Source organism: Neodiprion fabricii, chromosome 6, assembly GCF_021155785.1.
Source record: "Neodiprion fabricii isolate iyNeoFabr1 chromosome 6, iyNeoFabr1.1, whole genome shotgun sequence".
NCBI lineage: Eukaryota > Metazoa > Arthropoda > Insecta > Hymenoptera > Diprionidae > Neodiprion > Neodiprion fabricii.
In genome coordinates this window covers 14644147-14661595 of record NC_060244.1, presented here as the reverse complement: position 1 = coordinate 14661595, position 17449 = coordinate 14644147, and the positions used below count along the sequence as shown (strand labels likewise).

Sequence of the window (17449 nt, the reverse complement as noted above, 5' to 3'; positions counted from 1 at the left end):
TATTTCTTCATTCACCCTCTTCCACTTCTTTCTTTCCCTATTAACTATCTCCCATACCTTGCTTTCTGTCTTTGCTTCCGCTGCTTCTTTTATGAATCCCTCATTTTCTTTCTTTTTTCTCTCCTCGCATAGCCTATTATATTCCCTTCTTCCCTTTCTATACGCGTCCCCTTCTCCCTCCCCCTTTCTCCATTTCCTTAGACTCTGCCTAACTTCCGCTTTTTTTCGCCTACATTCCTCATCCCACAATCCCTTTTTCGCTTCCCTCCCCCTCCCTCCTACATCTAAGGCTCGTCTAAACTCCCTTATTCTTTTCTCTATCTCTTTCCCTACATCCACTTCTCCTATCCCCTCCCATTTGACTTCTGTTTTAAACCTCATCCTACCCTCCTCCGTCCAGTCTCCTCTACTAGTTCCCCCTACTCTTTTTCCCTTCCTTGTCCTAGCCACTGCCCCCCTCAACCACACTATTACCGGGTGATGATCCGAGTCAACCCTATCCCCAATCTCTATCCTTTTGACCCTATCCCTCACCTCGATGTCTCCTATAGCGTAGTCTATCACTGTCACCCCTGCCCCTCCTACATACGTAAATTCCCCCTCCTCATCCCCCTCTATGTTCCCGTTCATTATTGCCCATCCTATCTCCTCTAAAAATTGCACCAGCTGCCTACCTTCCGAGTTTATTTTCCTGTCCTTTGATTTCCTACTCCTACTCTCCTCCTCTCCTTCTCCCCAGCATCCTCCCCCCTCCTGCCCTGTCCTGGCATTAAAATCACCCCCCACTAACACTTTTACCCCTCCCTCTATCTCTTCTGCCCGCTCCTTCAATTCCCCTATCTTCTCTTTTAGGTCCCCATTTATGTATATTCCTACTACTACCCATTTTTCCCCCCCTACACTTATTTTCCTTGTTATCATGCCCTCTTTTACCTCTTCCCTCCCTCCCTCCCCACTTACTATCTCCCTTCTTACCCCTGACAGCATTCCGCCTATTGCTCTTCCCTTCCTATTTTTTCGCACCGCATACTGCACTTCCCATTTATACCCTACTGGCAACTTATTTCTAATCCTTTCCCACCCCTTCTTTTCTATCCATGTCTCCATTAGAAATATTACATCCCACTCCCCTAGCCCCCTCCAGAAATCTTCATCCTTTCTCGCGAGCCCCGCCACATTCCAAAAAGCTACTTTCCACCCCTCCCTTACTGTTTCGCCTACTCCCCTCTCTCTCCTCCTTATCTCCCTCCCCACCTGCCTCTGTCCCCCCCCACTACCCCTTCCCCCGACTGCCTTTCACTACGTACCCTTCCCTGTGCTTCTGTACTTCCCTCTTGTCTCTCCTCGCTTGCTGACCTTTCCCTATCGCCTTCCCCTACTTTTCCCCTCCCCTCCCTTTGCCCCCCTTCCCTCGCTCTCCCTGTACCATCTCTAAGCACCTCTCCTATCTCATCCCACTTCCACATTTTCCCTTCTATCCAGATCCTTGCATACCCTATTCTCACTCTGTTTCCCCTTCTCTCCTCACTAGCTGCTATCTCCCTCAACTTCCATTTCATTTTTCTCTCTGCCCAGGTGAGATCCTCGTCTATTCTCTCCTCCCTCCCTTTGAGTAGGCTTTTTCTTCCCATTACCTGCTTCTTTTGCTCCCTATTTCCTAGTCTTGCTATCCATATCCCCTTTTCTCCCCCCTTTTTCGCGCCTACCTCCCACATATCCTTTACCTCGACCTCTACCCCTATCAGCTGCAAAATCTTTTTCAACTCTTCCTTTTCTCTTCCCTTCTCAAGTCTCGCTCCTCTCACTACTATATTTCCCCTTCTTTCTTCCCTTTCTTTCCTCTCTATGGCCCACTCCATCTCTTTTAATCTATCTATAGCTACCTGCGCCACTTCCGCATTCCCCTGTACCTGTCTTTCTCCCCCTCCTTCTGCACTCTTCTTTTCTAATTCTAACAGCCTCTCCTTTACCCTTTCCATCTCCCCCCCTCTCCGCTCTTCTACCTCTTCTAGTCTTTTACCTAGATCCCTTATCATTTCCTTCATCTCCCCCCTCTCTACTTCCCACTGCTCTTCCCTTCTAGTCATTTCGCCTTTAATCTTTTCCATTTCTTCCCTGATCCCCCTTCCCTGCCCTTTGACCTCCTCTAGACCTATCTTTAGCTCTTCCCTAATCAACCTTAGCATATCTTGTATACCCCCTCCCTCTGCCTTCCCTTCCTCCCCTGTCTTACCCTCCGGCGACCGGTGCACTTTCCTGCTTTTCCCAAATACTCTTTCTCTTTCCTGCAACCCGTCTACCTCCTCCTCCCCTTTTTCCCCTTCCTCCTCCCGCTTTCTCTTCCATAAGTCTAGTACCGTCGCCGATCCCAGGCTATGCCTCCTATCCCTCCCTAACGCTGCTACTGCCCCCGGCCTACCTTTCTTTTTCTCCTCCTCTTCGCTGTTCGCCCCTTCTTTTTGGCCACCCGCTTTACTCATACTCTTTCTCTCCTTCACCGCTTCCTACCTTATCTATCCGCCGCCTACCTGTCTACTCTATCCCCCTTCTTACTCCCTAGGTGTCACTGCCTCTTCCTATCTTATCCGAATCGTTGCCTTCCGCCAGCTCTTTCTGCCTAACCTCAAATCTCTCCCCCTTCTTTCTTTTTCACCCGCCCTTCCCTTCTATCCCTGCCTCCCTATTCCCTTCACCCGACCTCCCGTCTACGTCTTTCCCGCTCCTTCTCTGCCCTATTTCCTTTTCTCCTCACCTTTGCTATCCTGCTAAATTCTCGCCTTTTCTCTCACACTCTTTCGCACACCTGTCACTCACATTCAAACGGAAACGGAAGTCCTTGTTCTTTCTTTTATTTTATTTTGTATTATCGCTAGCTGGAAATATATTGTTTATTTTCATTATTGCTTTGTGAAATAACGTGTTGGCGTACGCGTGTCGTATCTCTCTCTACCCAAAAATTACCCCTTCCCTCGCCGCGGTACTGAGCTATCGAGTATATGGACGCGGTATATCGTATTACCGATTTCGAGGCGTGTTGACCACGCCAGGCGCCCAACAAATTTCGCGATATTGTTTCAGGTCCAGGATACATCGTGGACGCCGATTCATTGTGCACGCAGTAAGTTCTCGGTCATTTTCTCCGAGTGACCGAGGAGCGGGAAAAATCACGTCACACTGTAAATAAGAAATCATCATGAATTTCCAAGCCTGTAGGGACCGTAATAAATTCTAGATTCATATTCAATACTATTCACTATATATCCCTCCCGCAACCGATATTTCACAGAATGTTTAAGTTCATATCATAACGATTTATATCATAAATTGTGCGATAAATTCATGCAGTTGCACTTCCACGATGAAAAAAAATGTCATTCTTGTATTAATATGTCGCATGTGTAACGACCTCATAAAGCAGCCGTATGGCAGCGACTTCGCAAACCTTCATGGTTACTTCTTCATTTCGAGGTGGCGGCTAGGTAGCGGAAGTACGCAAACTACATAGCTAGACCCGGTTATAGCTTAGCAGCCGCCATGTGAGGGATTCGTGGCTTTTTCCCGGCTATTACTCTGCAACGACAGCCAACTTATGCGGCAACCGTATGGCAGCGAGCTGGCGAATTTTCTCAGTTTTTTCTTGGTTCCGACATGGCATCCAGGTGGCTAAACTAGCTAGCACCTACTTGATTTTGATATAGCCGCATGGGAGCTTGGCCTTGTGAGAGCTTGGTTAAAACCAGATTGAAGCTGACTATTTTGGCCATATAGCCACCACCTCGAAACCATCAAGATGCCATGAAAATATGCCATATCATAACCTCATGTTTGCCACATGTGTTGGTTGTCTTTGCCATGTATATGCCGGGATAAAACCACGAACTGGCTTCATTGCTACCACATAGCTAGGTTGGTTTGGCCATGTAGCCGCCATATAGTTGCCGTCTGAAATTGTTACCCAGGTAGTGTTAAAACGACAACACACACTGTCATCTGCTACTCGACATGCTGCCAAATTGGCACCAAAATTTAGTGGACCCTACCGAATCTTCCGTTTTCTCTCCCCGGTGGTGGTTGAACTGCAACAGGTAGATGGGAACAACGTAGTGGGAAAGGTGCTGAAGATCTATAAAACTTAGTCCTCGTAATTTAACATACTAGATAATGGGAGACGAGGCTCCACCGCCCGCCTACGTCCTGCGCGGCTGTGGGGTGATTCTGTAACTCGTTATAAGAATAACGATTCCGAACGCTATCGTAACGATAACGAATTTCGCCGCGTGTAACGACCATCTCATAACGACGGTGCGATTCCGTAACTACGAATAGCGACACTTCGACATTTAAGTATGGGATAACGAATCGTCGTTGTGGATACCGACAGGAAGTGACGTATTGTGACAAATCTTTAGTAAATAACTAGAATTTTATCGAAACTCGCCTTAAAATAGTTGAAATTCGTGCCGCGGTGGCGCGCATGAAGGCTTAAATCGACGCGCGCACAATCAGTCAGTGTAAATTCATCGTATAGTGAACATTGTAAATATAAATATCAACATCAATTCCAGTGAAGTGAATTTTCGCTTTGTTTGCATCATTACTATGGTTTCGGTTGGGAAGTTAGTATAATCAACGATGTTTATAATACATGTTATGTGTGATCTTGTGAATTATATGTTATGTTTTGTGTGGTTTATAGGTAATGAACATGTGAAAATTTAATTCGTTCATGTTTCTGATATTTAATACTGGTGTTTGGTGAGAGTATGTATGGATAAACTGTTCGTTGTTACAATTAACGTTTATTACAGAGTAATCAAGTAGAGATAAAGGTGCAAAATAAAAACGTTGTAATACAATAGGTGCGTGGAATAAATATACACGTGCTCAATACAATACACTCAGTTACTGAGTCCCGTCTAATCCAAGACGACCCGGTCAGTTTTGACTCACTCGACAGTCTACTTCTATCGTTCGCTTACAGTCGTTTATTACCTATGTATAAGTGACATCTATACTTTCACACGCATTGTACATTTATATATTTCTCATGATCTTCGCATATATCAACAGTTTCCGTGACTAATTTTGATAAATTTTTTCTAGAAACAAACAGAAGAGACAGGCGAAGGCCACGCCAGCCTAAATCGGTTATATGGCCGATTATTTTATCCAGCATCCGCACATTGCAACAGGGAAATTTCAATCTCTCCATGGAAAATCGGATTTGGCCGCGTCGTGGGAGCAACTCTTGGCGGAACTGAACAAGATGGGAAAAGATGAGAAAGGGAAAGACGTAAAATCATGGAAATCAGTAAGTTGATACGAGTATATTATGTTACTTTGAAAGGTGCTTATTGAAATTTGGTTGGCGAACATTTGCATTGAGTCACGATGCTCAACGTTACTCAACGTTGAGTTGTTCTGAACACGTCCTCTATTTATCGTACAGAATCTTGAGAAATGAATTTGCAAATTTAAATTTGCACCCTTTTACACATCGTTTCATATCGCATTTATAAATTTGCGTATTTTATATAATCTGTAATTTTTCATAATAAATGTTTCAAATTTTTATTCTAGACGTGGCGAGACAACAAGACCACTGTGTCGCAAAAAGTAGCGTAAATTCGAGCAAATCGTTCGAGGACAGGGAATTTGGGTGACCTTCGAGTGAAACTGACCGAACGAGAGGAAAAAATTATGGGCATTGTGGGCTTCGATGACGTGGAAGGAGTGGAATGCCCTGATGCCTTTCCCGAAAAACAGGTAATATTGGTTTTGCACTGATGAAGCAAAATATCGAATGTCATAAAAATTATTTTGGAAAGCCATTTGTTTCCATAAAAACCATTTCAGTTAAACGTCATAGAGCTACTGGCAGAAGGAGACGAGAGCATACTCGATTAGGATGGCAGCATCTTAAGGGAGCTTTCCAGTGTGAAATTTTCAAAAAATCGATTTTTTTTTTTTTTGCTTTATCGAATAGTATACACTCTTCCGAATATTCCCTGAAATTTTCATGCCGAAATTCAGATTATTTCGGTTACTGTACAGCATTTTTTGGAAGAAGGCAACGGAGCGCTACAGCTGCCGCGTCAGCCGTCTGCCCGTGCGACTGTTATTTCTATTGTCTCGTTCCTACCTGCACGTACATGAACTTGGCTCGCCAATTGTCGAAAATGTGAATTCGGACTATTGCATAATTTGCCGTTAATTAGCCGTAAATTAGTCGCGCGACTTATTTTTTTGTCGCACTCAATTTTCAAAAAAAAAGCGGATGGCGTGCTAAATTCTTGAAAATCAATCAATCACTGTGTGTGGCAACCAGCCCCAAAGCACGTATTCTGCGGCAAGCAGATAGTAGAAATCGCTACGCAGTGTGCTGTGTGCACCTTCAATGAAGGTTACGACCCAATTTTAAAAATTTTGAAGACGATGGGATGCACGATAGGGCCGAGCGCCGCAGATTTCGCCGCTAAGTACAAGAATGCGCGCATCATCCAAGCAAACCGCCAGGCGTCCCTGGATAGCAAAGAGGCGAGGACAGCTCGTCGGACTGAACAATCCATTGAGCACGATCTTTTCGAAGAAGCAGAAGGGATATTGTACGGACCTGGCATCGCTGATTGACCGTAAGTAAACGATTTACCTAAAATTTCCTCACTTGAAACTTTGAACGCGTTTTTCTCGAAACAGCATTTTTCAAAACGGTGTCCAACTTGGAGGGCAGAGTTTTAAAGCTATCGAGTTGAATTTTTTACACAATATTCTTAACGTCATTGTTTATCGTGCTATGGAAGCTTTTTTTTTTTTTTTTGACATCTTCCTATTTTTTTCTAAAAAAAACTGCCAAAAAAAATGCTAAAATCGATACTTTTTGTTCAAACCGGCGCCATTTTTGCAAAAAAAAAAAAAAGAAAAAAGCTTCCATAGCACGAAAGCCAATTATATACCGATCAATAATCTTTTTGTGTTTTTTGTTTCAGATCAAAATTGTGACCCCCAACGTGGACACCACATCCAAGTGCATTTTCTGCAACAATTGTTTCATCATTTTTATAGATATTAATTAATAAATAAATCGATCTTTAAAAAATTGTTTGGTATTCTTCAATACCCAATTAATATACAAAAAAAAAACCAGACCGATTAGATTATTTTTTCTTTAAAAAAAAAAATCGCGAAAAACAGCGATTTTTCGGGCTGTCACACTGGAAAGCTCCCTTAACTTGGCGAGACTACGTCGAGGCCAGTGCTCTCGATTACACTAGTAAGTAATCGTTTCTGAATATGTCATTATTTATTTGTTAATGAATCAAAAGTTGTTGGTCATATCGCTCATTTGACTTTTGTGTTTTTTCAGATAAAGAATTTCTCGAAAACTTTAATGGCGGGGAGGCAACTTTGGAGGAAGGCTCTTCAATACCTGAATAAAATACAGACGCTGCATTACCACCATCACCGCCACCTCCTCCAGCAATAACATCATCTCCAGCAGATGCATTGGCAGAACCTGGCACGAGTGGCCTTAATCAACAAGGAACAGCCTCGAGAGTCACAAGACCTAGTAAGTATCACAAGATCGTAACTTGTTTGTTACAAAATATGGAAAGATGTATTTAATAATGGTTTCAATAATCTTTCGGATAATCGAAGATTCAGCACACAGCTGGAAAATTCACGAAACGACTTCGCAACTCTGGCTGAGACACAAGTTTCATGCATGGAGGTACTTATTATTGAAATGTCTTTAAAGTTGTCTTCATCGTACATATTAAACGACATTTTACGATAAATTCTATGTCGAAAATAACTGGACAAATTTTTTTTACACAGATGTTTGCAAAATCGATGGAGAAGACGGCCGAGAATGACAGGCAGAGGAACGAAAATGAAAGAGAAAGGAACGAGATTCTCCGCACACTCGTCTAATCTCAAAAAGAGCGGGACCAAGTTACAAATAACTTGACAGGAGTGCTGCAGGAATGTGTGCAACATTTAAAAAAATAAAGAATTAGGCACCGAAGAATTAAGACATAAGCTAAACAATGTATTATTATTGCATATTATTATTATCGTTAATAGTTTTTAAACAGATTTATTGCGTTGTAGAATCAAGATTGATCTTGTCAGAATATTTTCTATAAATAAGTTTTTTTTTCCACAGACGAAGCTATTGTGATAATAGAGATTATTATTATTATTGTTTCTGCATTTTTTATTACGCTTTTCAAAATTTTTTCTCAAAGACGATGTTCTACAGATGTTTATCATTGTTATTATATCTTAGCACCGTTCAATACTTTTCATAAATTTTAATACGAGTAAAATAATTTATTTGCAATCATATTCTTAAAAGGAGCCTTTTGACCACGTGCCGTGAATCCCCATGCAGCGTTTACTGCGTCTACGTTTTCCTCACTGTTCTTTTTGAATGAACCACCATCGGGTTCTTTGCGTAGAACCAATATTCTGAAGAGTAAAATTATATGGGCATTTCTCCACTAAATGGAAAATCGCTGTCCCAAGCCTAATTTATGAAATAAGTTTTAAAATTTCTCAGTTTTTTGTATCAATACCAACATAGAATTAGGTATTCTTGGCACGCCATAGCTTATTTAGTAATTTACTAATGGAATATTCGAATAAATGAACCTCATACGTCTCAAAACACAGTCCCCTGGTACGTCCCTTTTCCAGAATTACAAATCTTGTTACAGATATTTATTTTTGTGCCGTTGATAATTGAATAAAAAATATCCATATACATTAACAAAAATAGAGGGCATCTTTATACATCACAATTATATTTTTACAATAGAATTTTTATTAAAATATCCATGTGTGAATGCTGTCCTCAAATTATTAAAACAGCCCGTTGTTAAAACTTTAAAACCGCGCTGAAGTTATATTTAGTTTTAGCGCGAAGTATTTAGATTGCGAAACGGAACGCAATCGGTGTGAAGTTTGTTCGGTTGCGTCGCTAGCGGGCAGCCACCATTTTGTTTGGTGCTACTACTGCGTTTTTTGGTGAACCACGCGTCTCGGCCGTTAGTAAAAACATTTCCCTGGTAAGCCTTTTTTTTTTACTATTTTAAGACTTTTGATAACGATAATTTGTTTAAAATAATTGATCATTTAGTATGTAGCCACATCTGTTGCGTTTATCTGAATGTTTGTAATGATATTGTTTTATTAAGTATTTATGTAAAAATTACAGTCCCCTGGCCGACATTCTCCTGTCCTTTCATAGCACAGGGGACTGTTCATACCACAGGGGACTATTCATACTACTGTTTTCTTTGGTTTTGACCACTAAAAGTAACGTCTCTTTTTTAGGTAGTACCTCAAAATGCCACCGTAAAAGAAGTCACCCACAACAAGAGAAGAAATACTTGAACAAAAACGTATAGCTGAGCGTTTGAGATATCAACGACTTGAAAATGACCGTCAAAAAAAAGAAGAATTGGAAGAAAAAGAAAGGAAGAAGTATCAACAGAAAGAAGCAAAAGGTAAAAGAAAATTTAGTTAAAGATATGAGTCGTCGTGAGCATAAGGCTGTAATAAAGGTTTGGAGAGAGCATTGTTTTAAGTATCGTGTAAAAAAAAAGTCATGAGTAACTTTTATGAAAATTTGTGATAAGAAGGGCCACAAGTTTAGAATGGACGAAAATGATATTTTTGATGTCAGTTTTGACCAAATATTGCAGAAGTTACCAGATCCAGATCTAAGTCTAAAAGGGAGAACATTACTTTATTATTTTCCTGTATCTGTACCGGTCTTTCAGAAGAATTATTTAATTTAAATATTTTTCCCCAAAGTACAATGTTAAGACTGATTTGTTTGTAAGGTGTTGTACAATTAAAGTTAATTACTTTAGTTACTTCAAAAGTATTATGTCGACCTAAAATATCGGTTGTGATAATTAATTAGCAGTAGTAATGTTTCTTTGTTTATTATTTTTCATATTTATTGGTTGTTTTAAAAAGCAGGATACCATATTTTTCATTATTATAAAGATTGACTTTAGTGTTAGTTAGTAGTGTTAGCTTTTCGACCGAGCCGCATGGAAGGAGTTGATCGCTGTGGTGTCAAAGATGAGACTTTGATTATGTTGTATGTACACCTTATTTATTTACAGTTTAATATACATATATACAAAAGCAGTCAGTTAATTGGTTGCCACGCGAGGGAAGGGGTAGTCGTGGTCTTGTTGCACCGCGGTGGGGGCTGCAGCGATGATGTGCGGTGCTGAATCGGTGCGGTTCTCGGTGGCGGCGTGTAAAAGTCCGTCATGCAGTTGTCCAAAAAGCCTGCGTGCTGGTCAGTGACTGTAGCGTACTCGTAGCGTAACAGTGTAGGTCGTATAGGGACCGTGCACTAAATGCAGAGGCAGCACTTTAGCCGAAAGTAGCGCGCCCTGGTGTTTAACAAAAGCAAAAAACGGGCAAAAATGTCAATATAGTTAATGTATTCATATGGATTAATGTTAATTAAAAATGGAAAAAATTATTAAATACGGTTTTCAACCAATTAATAATACTAATATTCGAGGTCAAAACGACTTCAATGGTAGAAAACTCTATGAATCAGGTCATGTATCTAATGTCGTGGAAAAAAGGCTTCTAAATAACGTTGTGACAGTAACCGGTGAGGTTCTTTCTGCGGTGTATGAAACTAAAAATTATAATGTCAAAATAACGGTATGTATTTATATCTCTTAATTTTTTCTTTAACTTTGAAATGAAATTAATAAATGTTGATCAGTAAATTATTTTATTTTAGTTAGATAACGAGCGCAATATTAGTCGTGCTGTGTGTACCTGCAAAGCTGGATTGTCTGGTGAATGTAAGCACATGTGTGCTGTGATTTATTATGTCAATTCAGCTGATACAGCGGATTCTAAGACTAGTCATGGTCAAGAATAGGGTAAGCCCTCTCGTCGACAGCTTTTGGATCACGATAAAGGAATAAGAGTGAGCAAATTGTTCCCTCCACCGCCTTACTGTGTCAAAAATCCAAACATAGTGCCATGTAAGTTGGAAACTCTAGTCTTTCCGAATGATTTGGCTGGGACACCTCTTGAAACAATGATAAATATTGACCGAAGAAATGAAAATGAAATTATAGCAGCTGAATCATTGGTAGCTTTAGTTAAAATAAATGAACAACGTAAGTGCGAAATAGAAATTGAAAAAAACGCTGTCGGAAATACTTCAGCTGCAGTCTGTAAACGAACTTTATTCACAAGAGAATATTATAACAAGTGATATTCATGATTTTTATATAAGTGAAGTGTGTTGTGATAAAACAAAAATGATAAACATTTGCATGCAAACGATTTTACAGTCAAAGACGGATGAGTGGTACAAGCAACGTATACTACGAATAACAGCAAGTAATGGCCACAAATTAAAAGGGGACCGTTTTGAAATTGATAAAGCTATTAGAGAGTTAATTACACCTAGTAAAGTGGAGACAGCAACCATGGCTTATGGTAAAAAAAATGGAAAAGACAGCTTTGAATGAATATAAAAAACTCCTAAGTCCAGATTGCAAAATTGTTCAAGTCGGCCTTGTGATTAATATTCATCAACCTTGGTTAAGCTGTTTTCCTGACGCTATTTTAGAATATGGTCCTGATATTTGGCAAAAGCGATTGATAGAAATAAAATGTCCTTACACGTGCAAAAAGATACCAATTCACGACGCGACAGCAAGAAAGTGTAACGTGCAATATTTGAAGTTAGACGAAAATGGAATTCATTTGAGTGAAACTCATTCCATTTATACGCAAGTCCAGCTGCAAATGTATGTAACAAATATCGCTTTCTGCGATTTATTTGTTTACTCACCTCTGGGCTGTGTTCTCATAACAATCGCTCGCAATAATTTGTTCTTGAGTGAATTAGTTCCTAAACTAGAGCAATTTTACGAAACGATCGATTTTACCTACCCATTCAAAATTCCCCAAGCTTATCTCGAACGTTATTAGTTTTAAAATGTCTAAGTCGCGTACTGTTTACCAACATAATGTACACAAATTTCAAAGGTCGTTACTTAATCTCGAGATCAGTGATGCTCACGCGACCATCGTCGAATATCAAAATATTTTGTTGTCGCTTGAGAATGATATTTTAATTGAATTACCTGTTGAAGTGTCAAAAAAATTCTTCGACACACAATACCTGAAATTGGAACCGGCCTTCAACGCTTACAAGGCGGCTAACATCAACAAGTTAGCTAATCTGATTAACAACAAAAAACGTCCCACTTCTAATTCAATTGACTCGACCTTTGAAAATTGGATCGTGAACCTTAGCAATACGGATATTCCTGTCAATGTTACCGACGTGCTAAAAATGGGACCCAAATATAGCATTCCTTTTAAGCCTAACTGCATCCCAACCAACAAATTTATCTCTGATTTCGAATCAAAGATTTCCTTCATTTTTTCTGATTCTCGTAATACAGCCCACCAAGATTTTACCAACACTATAAAAAAGTTCATCAACACCCCTTCTCCCCTTCACGCTGACAAGAATATCCTTCACAAAATTAAAGAAACTAAGATCTTTCAAAATAACAACCAGGACTTACTTTTCTTGAAGGCTGACAAGGGAAACACGACTGTTGTGATGAACAAACAAATGTACGAGGATAAAATGTTGCAACAACTCTCTAACAACAACTCTTACAAAGTTGTTAGATACGATCTCACCTGTACCTTGCAACAAGAAGTCAAAAAACTAACAACGGATTGGTCTAAAAGCAAACTCATCTCTGATCAACTTAGACGTCAAATTGCAAAAACTGATTGCCTACCAGTTAGAGCCTACGGGCTACCGAAAATTCACAAACCGGATACACCGGTAAGAATTATAGTTTCTTTCACTGATAGTCCGACCATCAATCTGGCTCGTTTCCTCAGTCAATGTATAGGTAACAACATCGTACCTCCCTTGTCACGGGTAAGAGAAAGTTTTGCTCTGGTAAATGCTATTAGGGACTTTCGTCTCCCACCTGATCATATTTTAGTTTCGCTGGATGTTGTGTCATTGTTCACAAATGTTCCACAAGATCTTGCAATCAACGCTGTTAGACAGCGCTGGCATCAGTTGGTGGACGAAATTCCGGTCCCACTTAACGAACTCTTAAAAGCATTGCACATATGTTTTAAGGCTGCCATATTTAAATTTAATCATAACATATATGCTCAAACTTATGGTTTACCGATGGGCTCACCGCTCTCTCCAATTTTGTCTGATTTGGTTTTGGATGATCTTGAACAATATTGTCTCAACAAACTAGACTTCAAGCCTTCATTCTTTTTCAGATATGTAGACGACATAATTACAGCTGTCCCTTCGGATAAAGTTGCAGAAATGCTTTCCGTCTTCAACAGTTTCCATCCGAGACTACAATTTACCTCTGAATTAGAGTCTAATCACCGAATTAGCTTTTCAGATGTCCTGATCATCAATGATAACCAGTTTATTAAAACTGATTGGTTTCATAAGGCTACTTGGTCACAAAGGTATTTAAATTACCATTCTCACCATCCCAGATCATACAAAATTGGAACGATTAATTGCTTAGTTGACAGAGCGATCCGACTCTCAAGTATGGAATTTCACAAAAAAAATTTGTCCTTGATTCAGCAGGTACTAAGTAAAAACGACTATCCACCTCGCCTGCTCAACAAACATGTACAGTTTAAATACGATTCCAGCTTGTCATCGACCAGCCCTAACAATAATATCCATGTAACTACTACACAAACCAATCAAAAAAGCTATATTTCCATCCCGTACGTCGCGGGGTTGTTTGAGTCACTCAACAGAACATCCTCTAAGTACAAAATTCAATTTGTGGGTAAATGTGCACATGATCTATCCTCGATGTTTGATTCGGGTAAGGACCCTTACCCCTGGGTATGCGCTCTGGTGTAGTTTACAAAATACCTTGCAACCAATGCAACATGTCTTACATAGGCCAAACTAGTAGGCAGCTACACACCAGGATAACCGAGCATAAACGCAATATCCATGAACACGAGGATAATTATACTGCATTGACGAGACATGCCATCGATTTCGACCACTCTTTTAATTATTCTCAAGCCAGCATTATTGACGTCGAACCGTTGTATTACAATAGGCTACTGTTAGAAATGTGCAATATTGTTGCACATCCCAATTCTGTCAACCGTAAACAAGACATAGAACATCTAAGTAATATTCACACCTCTGTGATACGACCATTGTAATTGTCCATTACCGACTGAGCTTGCTCTCGATTTTACCTCCTTAACAAAAATTTTGGTTTCCTTTTAACCCGTTGACTCTGCGTTTGCTCTGATAACTATCGATATCGACCTTTCCCCACTACACACTGGACGCTCCACTTGTGCTCTGGACTCAACCTATAACGGCAGTGTGTTTTATTTCATTTTACCAAACTAACAACAAATATGAATTCGTGGGAATTACGTGTCGCGAACGCAGTGTGTTTCGGTTTTTGTTTTTATTGTTTTTTATTGTTTTTTATTGTTTCTATTTATTCATCAATTACCAACACGCATTCTATGTAATTGGAAGTGTCATCTCATACTAGGTAATTCCTCTTTTATACTTGCTCAAACATACTTGCATATTATTTATACCACTATGTCTAATTTTGTTAAAACCTAGTTGTACATTATTTTATTTTTGTTCGTGACAGATGTTTAAATAAAATGTTCTGAGGAGGGCCCCCACCAGGGCCGAAACGTTAACACGATAAAAAAGTGTTTTGAGTTGTGACCTTCATATCCAAGAATAACATTAATCTAGAGCAATTTTATTTTGTTAATTATCTTCCAAGATTATTTATTGATTATAAAAAGTAAACAATTACAGATATCTTTTGAAAGTTATTTAAAAATAACTGTCAACTTATAGAAATTTTTTAAGAATGTTCTGTTAGTTTTCCTTTTTTTAATAAATAAATATAGAAAATAATTTATAATTTATAATAATACAGCCAAAATAACATTACCAAATATTTTTGCAAGTATTTTTATGATATAAAAATTCATAATTTAAGCACAGTTCCAAAAAAAAAAATATATACTTTGATTATTTTAATAGTTTATTCATCAGATTTTAATAAAGTTACATTTCATACTAATTACACATGTTATTTAATTCTTTAAATTCACAATTTATTCCTTCGTTTTACATTCTGTCGTTGATTGATCTCGTTCTTTGAACAGAGGCTTTTGAATATTTATAATAGCACAAATGACAAAAACAATTTCATCAATAAGAGAAAATAGTGATGCTGGCACTTTGGAGAGAATATAAAAGTCTTTTATTCTTTGATTCACTCGTTCAATGTGTATTCTCACTGAAGCAATATTGTAAGTTTCATCTACTTCCTCAGGTGAAAATTGATCTTTTGTACAAAATGGAGGCATCACAAAGATTGCGTTTTTTTCGTCGACTTTAGTTTGTATTTGTGGGAATCCTTTATCTGCTAGCACAACATCTCCAGGCTCAATTAAATCCACTAAACCACAATCATTTGTAATGTAACAATCACCAGCACGACCACCATAACACTTTGACAGAAAACTTATAAATCCATTTGGAGCACATCCAACTGAAAATTTTATTGTGTGATGATGTTTATAATCTGAATACATTAGAACCCGATGTTTAACTTCTGGTGGAACTTCTGTCTTGACTTCGGTGCAATCAATAATAACACGTGTGTTGGGGTAATGTATTTTGAATGCTTCTGGTAAGGTTGTTTGTACAGCGACTTTTGATGGCCAGAAAATGAAGTTTTTTATTATTATGTTCATCTGCTGCAGATTATTTATAAATATTCGATAAACAGTAGTGCGATGAATATCGAACAAGACTGACATCGCGGTAAATGTCAAACCGGTTTTTAGTTTCACCAATGTTATCAATAATTTTGTTTTTTTATCAACTTTAGAATTTTTGCAGTCTGGGAGTAGATTTAAAAGGAATGAGAATATAGACAATGTAACACCTGTTAAGCTACTCATAGCTTCATTAGTTGTGATAGATGATAACCCATGAAAACCTCGACATTGCGATTTTTCGGATTCAAAATCGATTGGATCGCAACTGGAATCTTGGACCTTTTTCTTCATAAGTGGCATCGAAGCTTGACACATTTTATCCGTGGTTTTTGTCACAGATATATTGACCTGGACTGCAGCGGTACTAATGCCATCATGATGATTCAAATTACAAAAAAATAAGTACAAGTATCAGTCGAACTATCTGATATAAATTGCTCAGTGTGACAAGTTATACTTCGAAAAACCCGAGGAGAAGTATTCATATCAGAAGCATTCGTATCATTCATAAAAAAGTCTTCCTGAACTTCTGTGTCTTGCTCCATGACAATGTCACTCAAACAACTAGTATCCTTATATGCTATTGAATTATCACTGTTCATACTGCTGTTTGTATTATTAATGACTACAGATTTCGAGACGTTGATTTGTTTATTTAATTGACGTATTCTTGACCGTTCAAATCGTTGCAGCCGTTGAATTGATTTCTTAACATTTTCTTTTCCAGGAAAAATAGAAGGAATGTATGATGGGTGATTGGAGTTATCTGATTTACTATTATTTATGAAGTGAGCACTACAAATTCTTGTATGTTGATTTGGCTCCCAGTTTTTCGGATTTTTCCTAAAATAAACAACAAAATTTGAGGGTTAGATTTATACTACTCCATAAATTTAAATTTAATTATTGTATGTAATTTTTTTTTTTTAATAAAATATCACTATTTCATCTAAAAATTTTTGAATAATAACATTACTACTGTTGCTAATAATTATAATTCATTACTCACACATAATTTTTCACGGCATTTATCCACTTGATACGTTTATCACACTTCCATGAGACTCCATGTTCACTCGAAGGAAAACAATAAAATTTTACTAGCTAATTGACTTGGTGCATCCGACGTGATTTTTCTGTACATCCTTTGATACAGTAAGACTTTACGGATGAAGACATTATGAATAATTTTAATATTTATATTATTAAAAATAGAGAAACAAAATATCGCGTGCTTTTGCCTAACTTTTTTGCCCGAATTTTTAACATTTCTATCACCAGTTGGCGTGACGGTCTAATGCACGGTCCCTATAGCTGGTCAATTCCGGCGAGACCGAAGTTGTCCTGCCGATCGGTGAGATCGGTGGTCTCTTATCGCAGCCTCGGTACCACTTCAACAGCGGGAGACCACGTTGGCTGATTGCCGGACGCGCTCGGCTGCGTGGGTGGCGTGAGCGGCGCGTGTGACGTCATGCTTTCTTCTGTGGCGCGCGACTGGAAAGCGTGAAACGCTTGTTGCGATACGTGAATTGTACGGCGCGCGACCGACAAGTTGGTTTCACAAGGTTGT

At 38.9% G+C, this 17449-nt stretch overlaps 1 protein-coding gene across 1 annotated transcript; it reads right to left on the bottom strand.

The window, feature by feature from the left end:
- Window positions 1–15180: 15180 nt before the first annotated feature.
- On the bottom strand, window positions 15181–17198 carry LOC124184453. Its single transcript, XM_046574149.1, has 2 exons — window positions 16889–17198; window positions 15181–16722 (listed from the first exon to the last, which is right to left on the bottom strand). The coding sequence occupies exon 2, from the start codon at window positions 16192–16194 to the stop codon at window positions 15208–15210; it is 987 nt and encodes a 328-aa protein (XP_046430105.1). The 5' UTR covers window positions 16195–16722; window positions 16889–17198; the 3' UTR covers window positions 15181–15207.
- Between the last annotated feature and the right edge of the window lie 251 nt (window positions 17199–17449).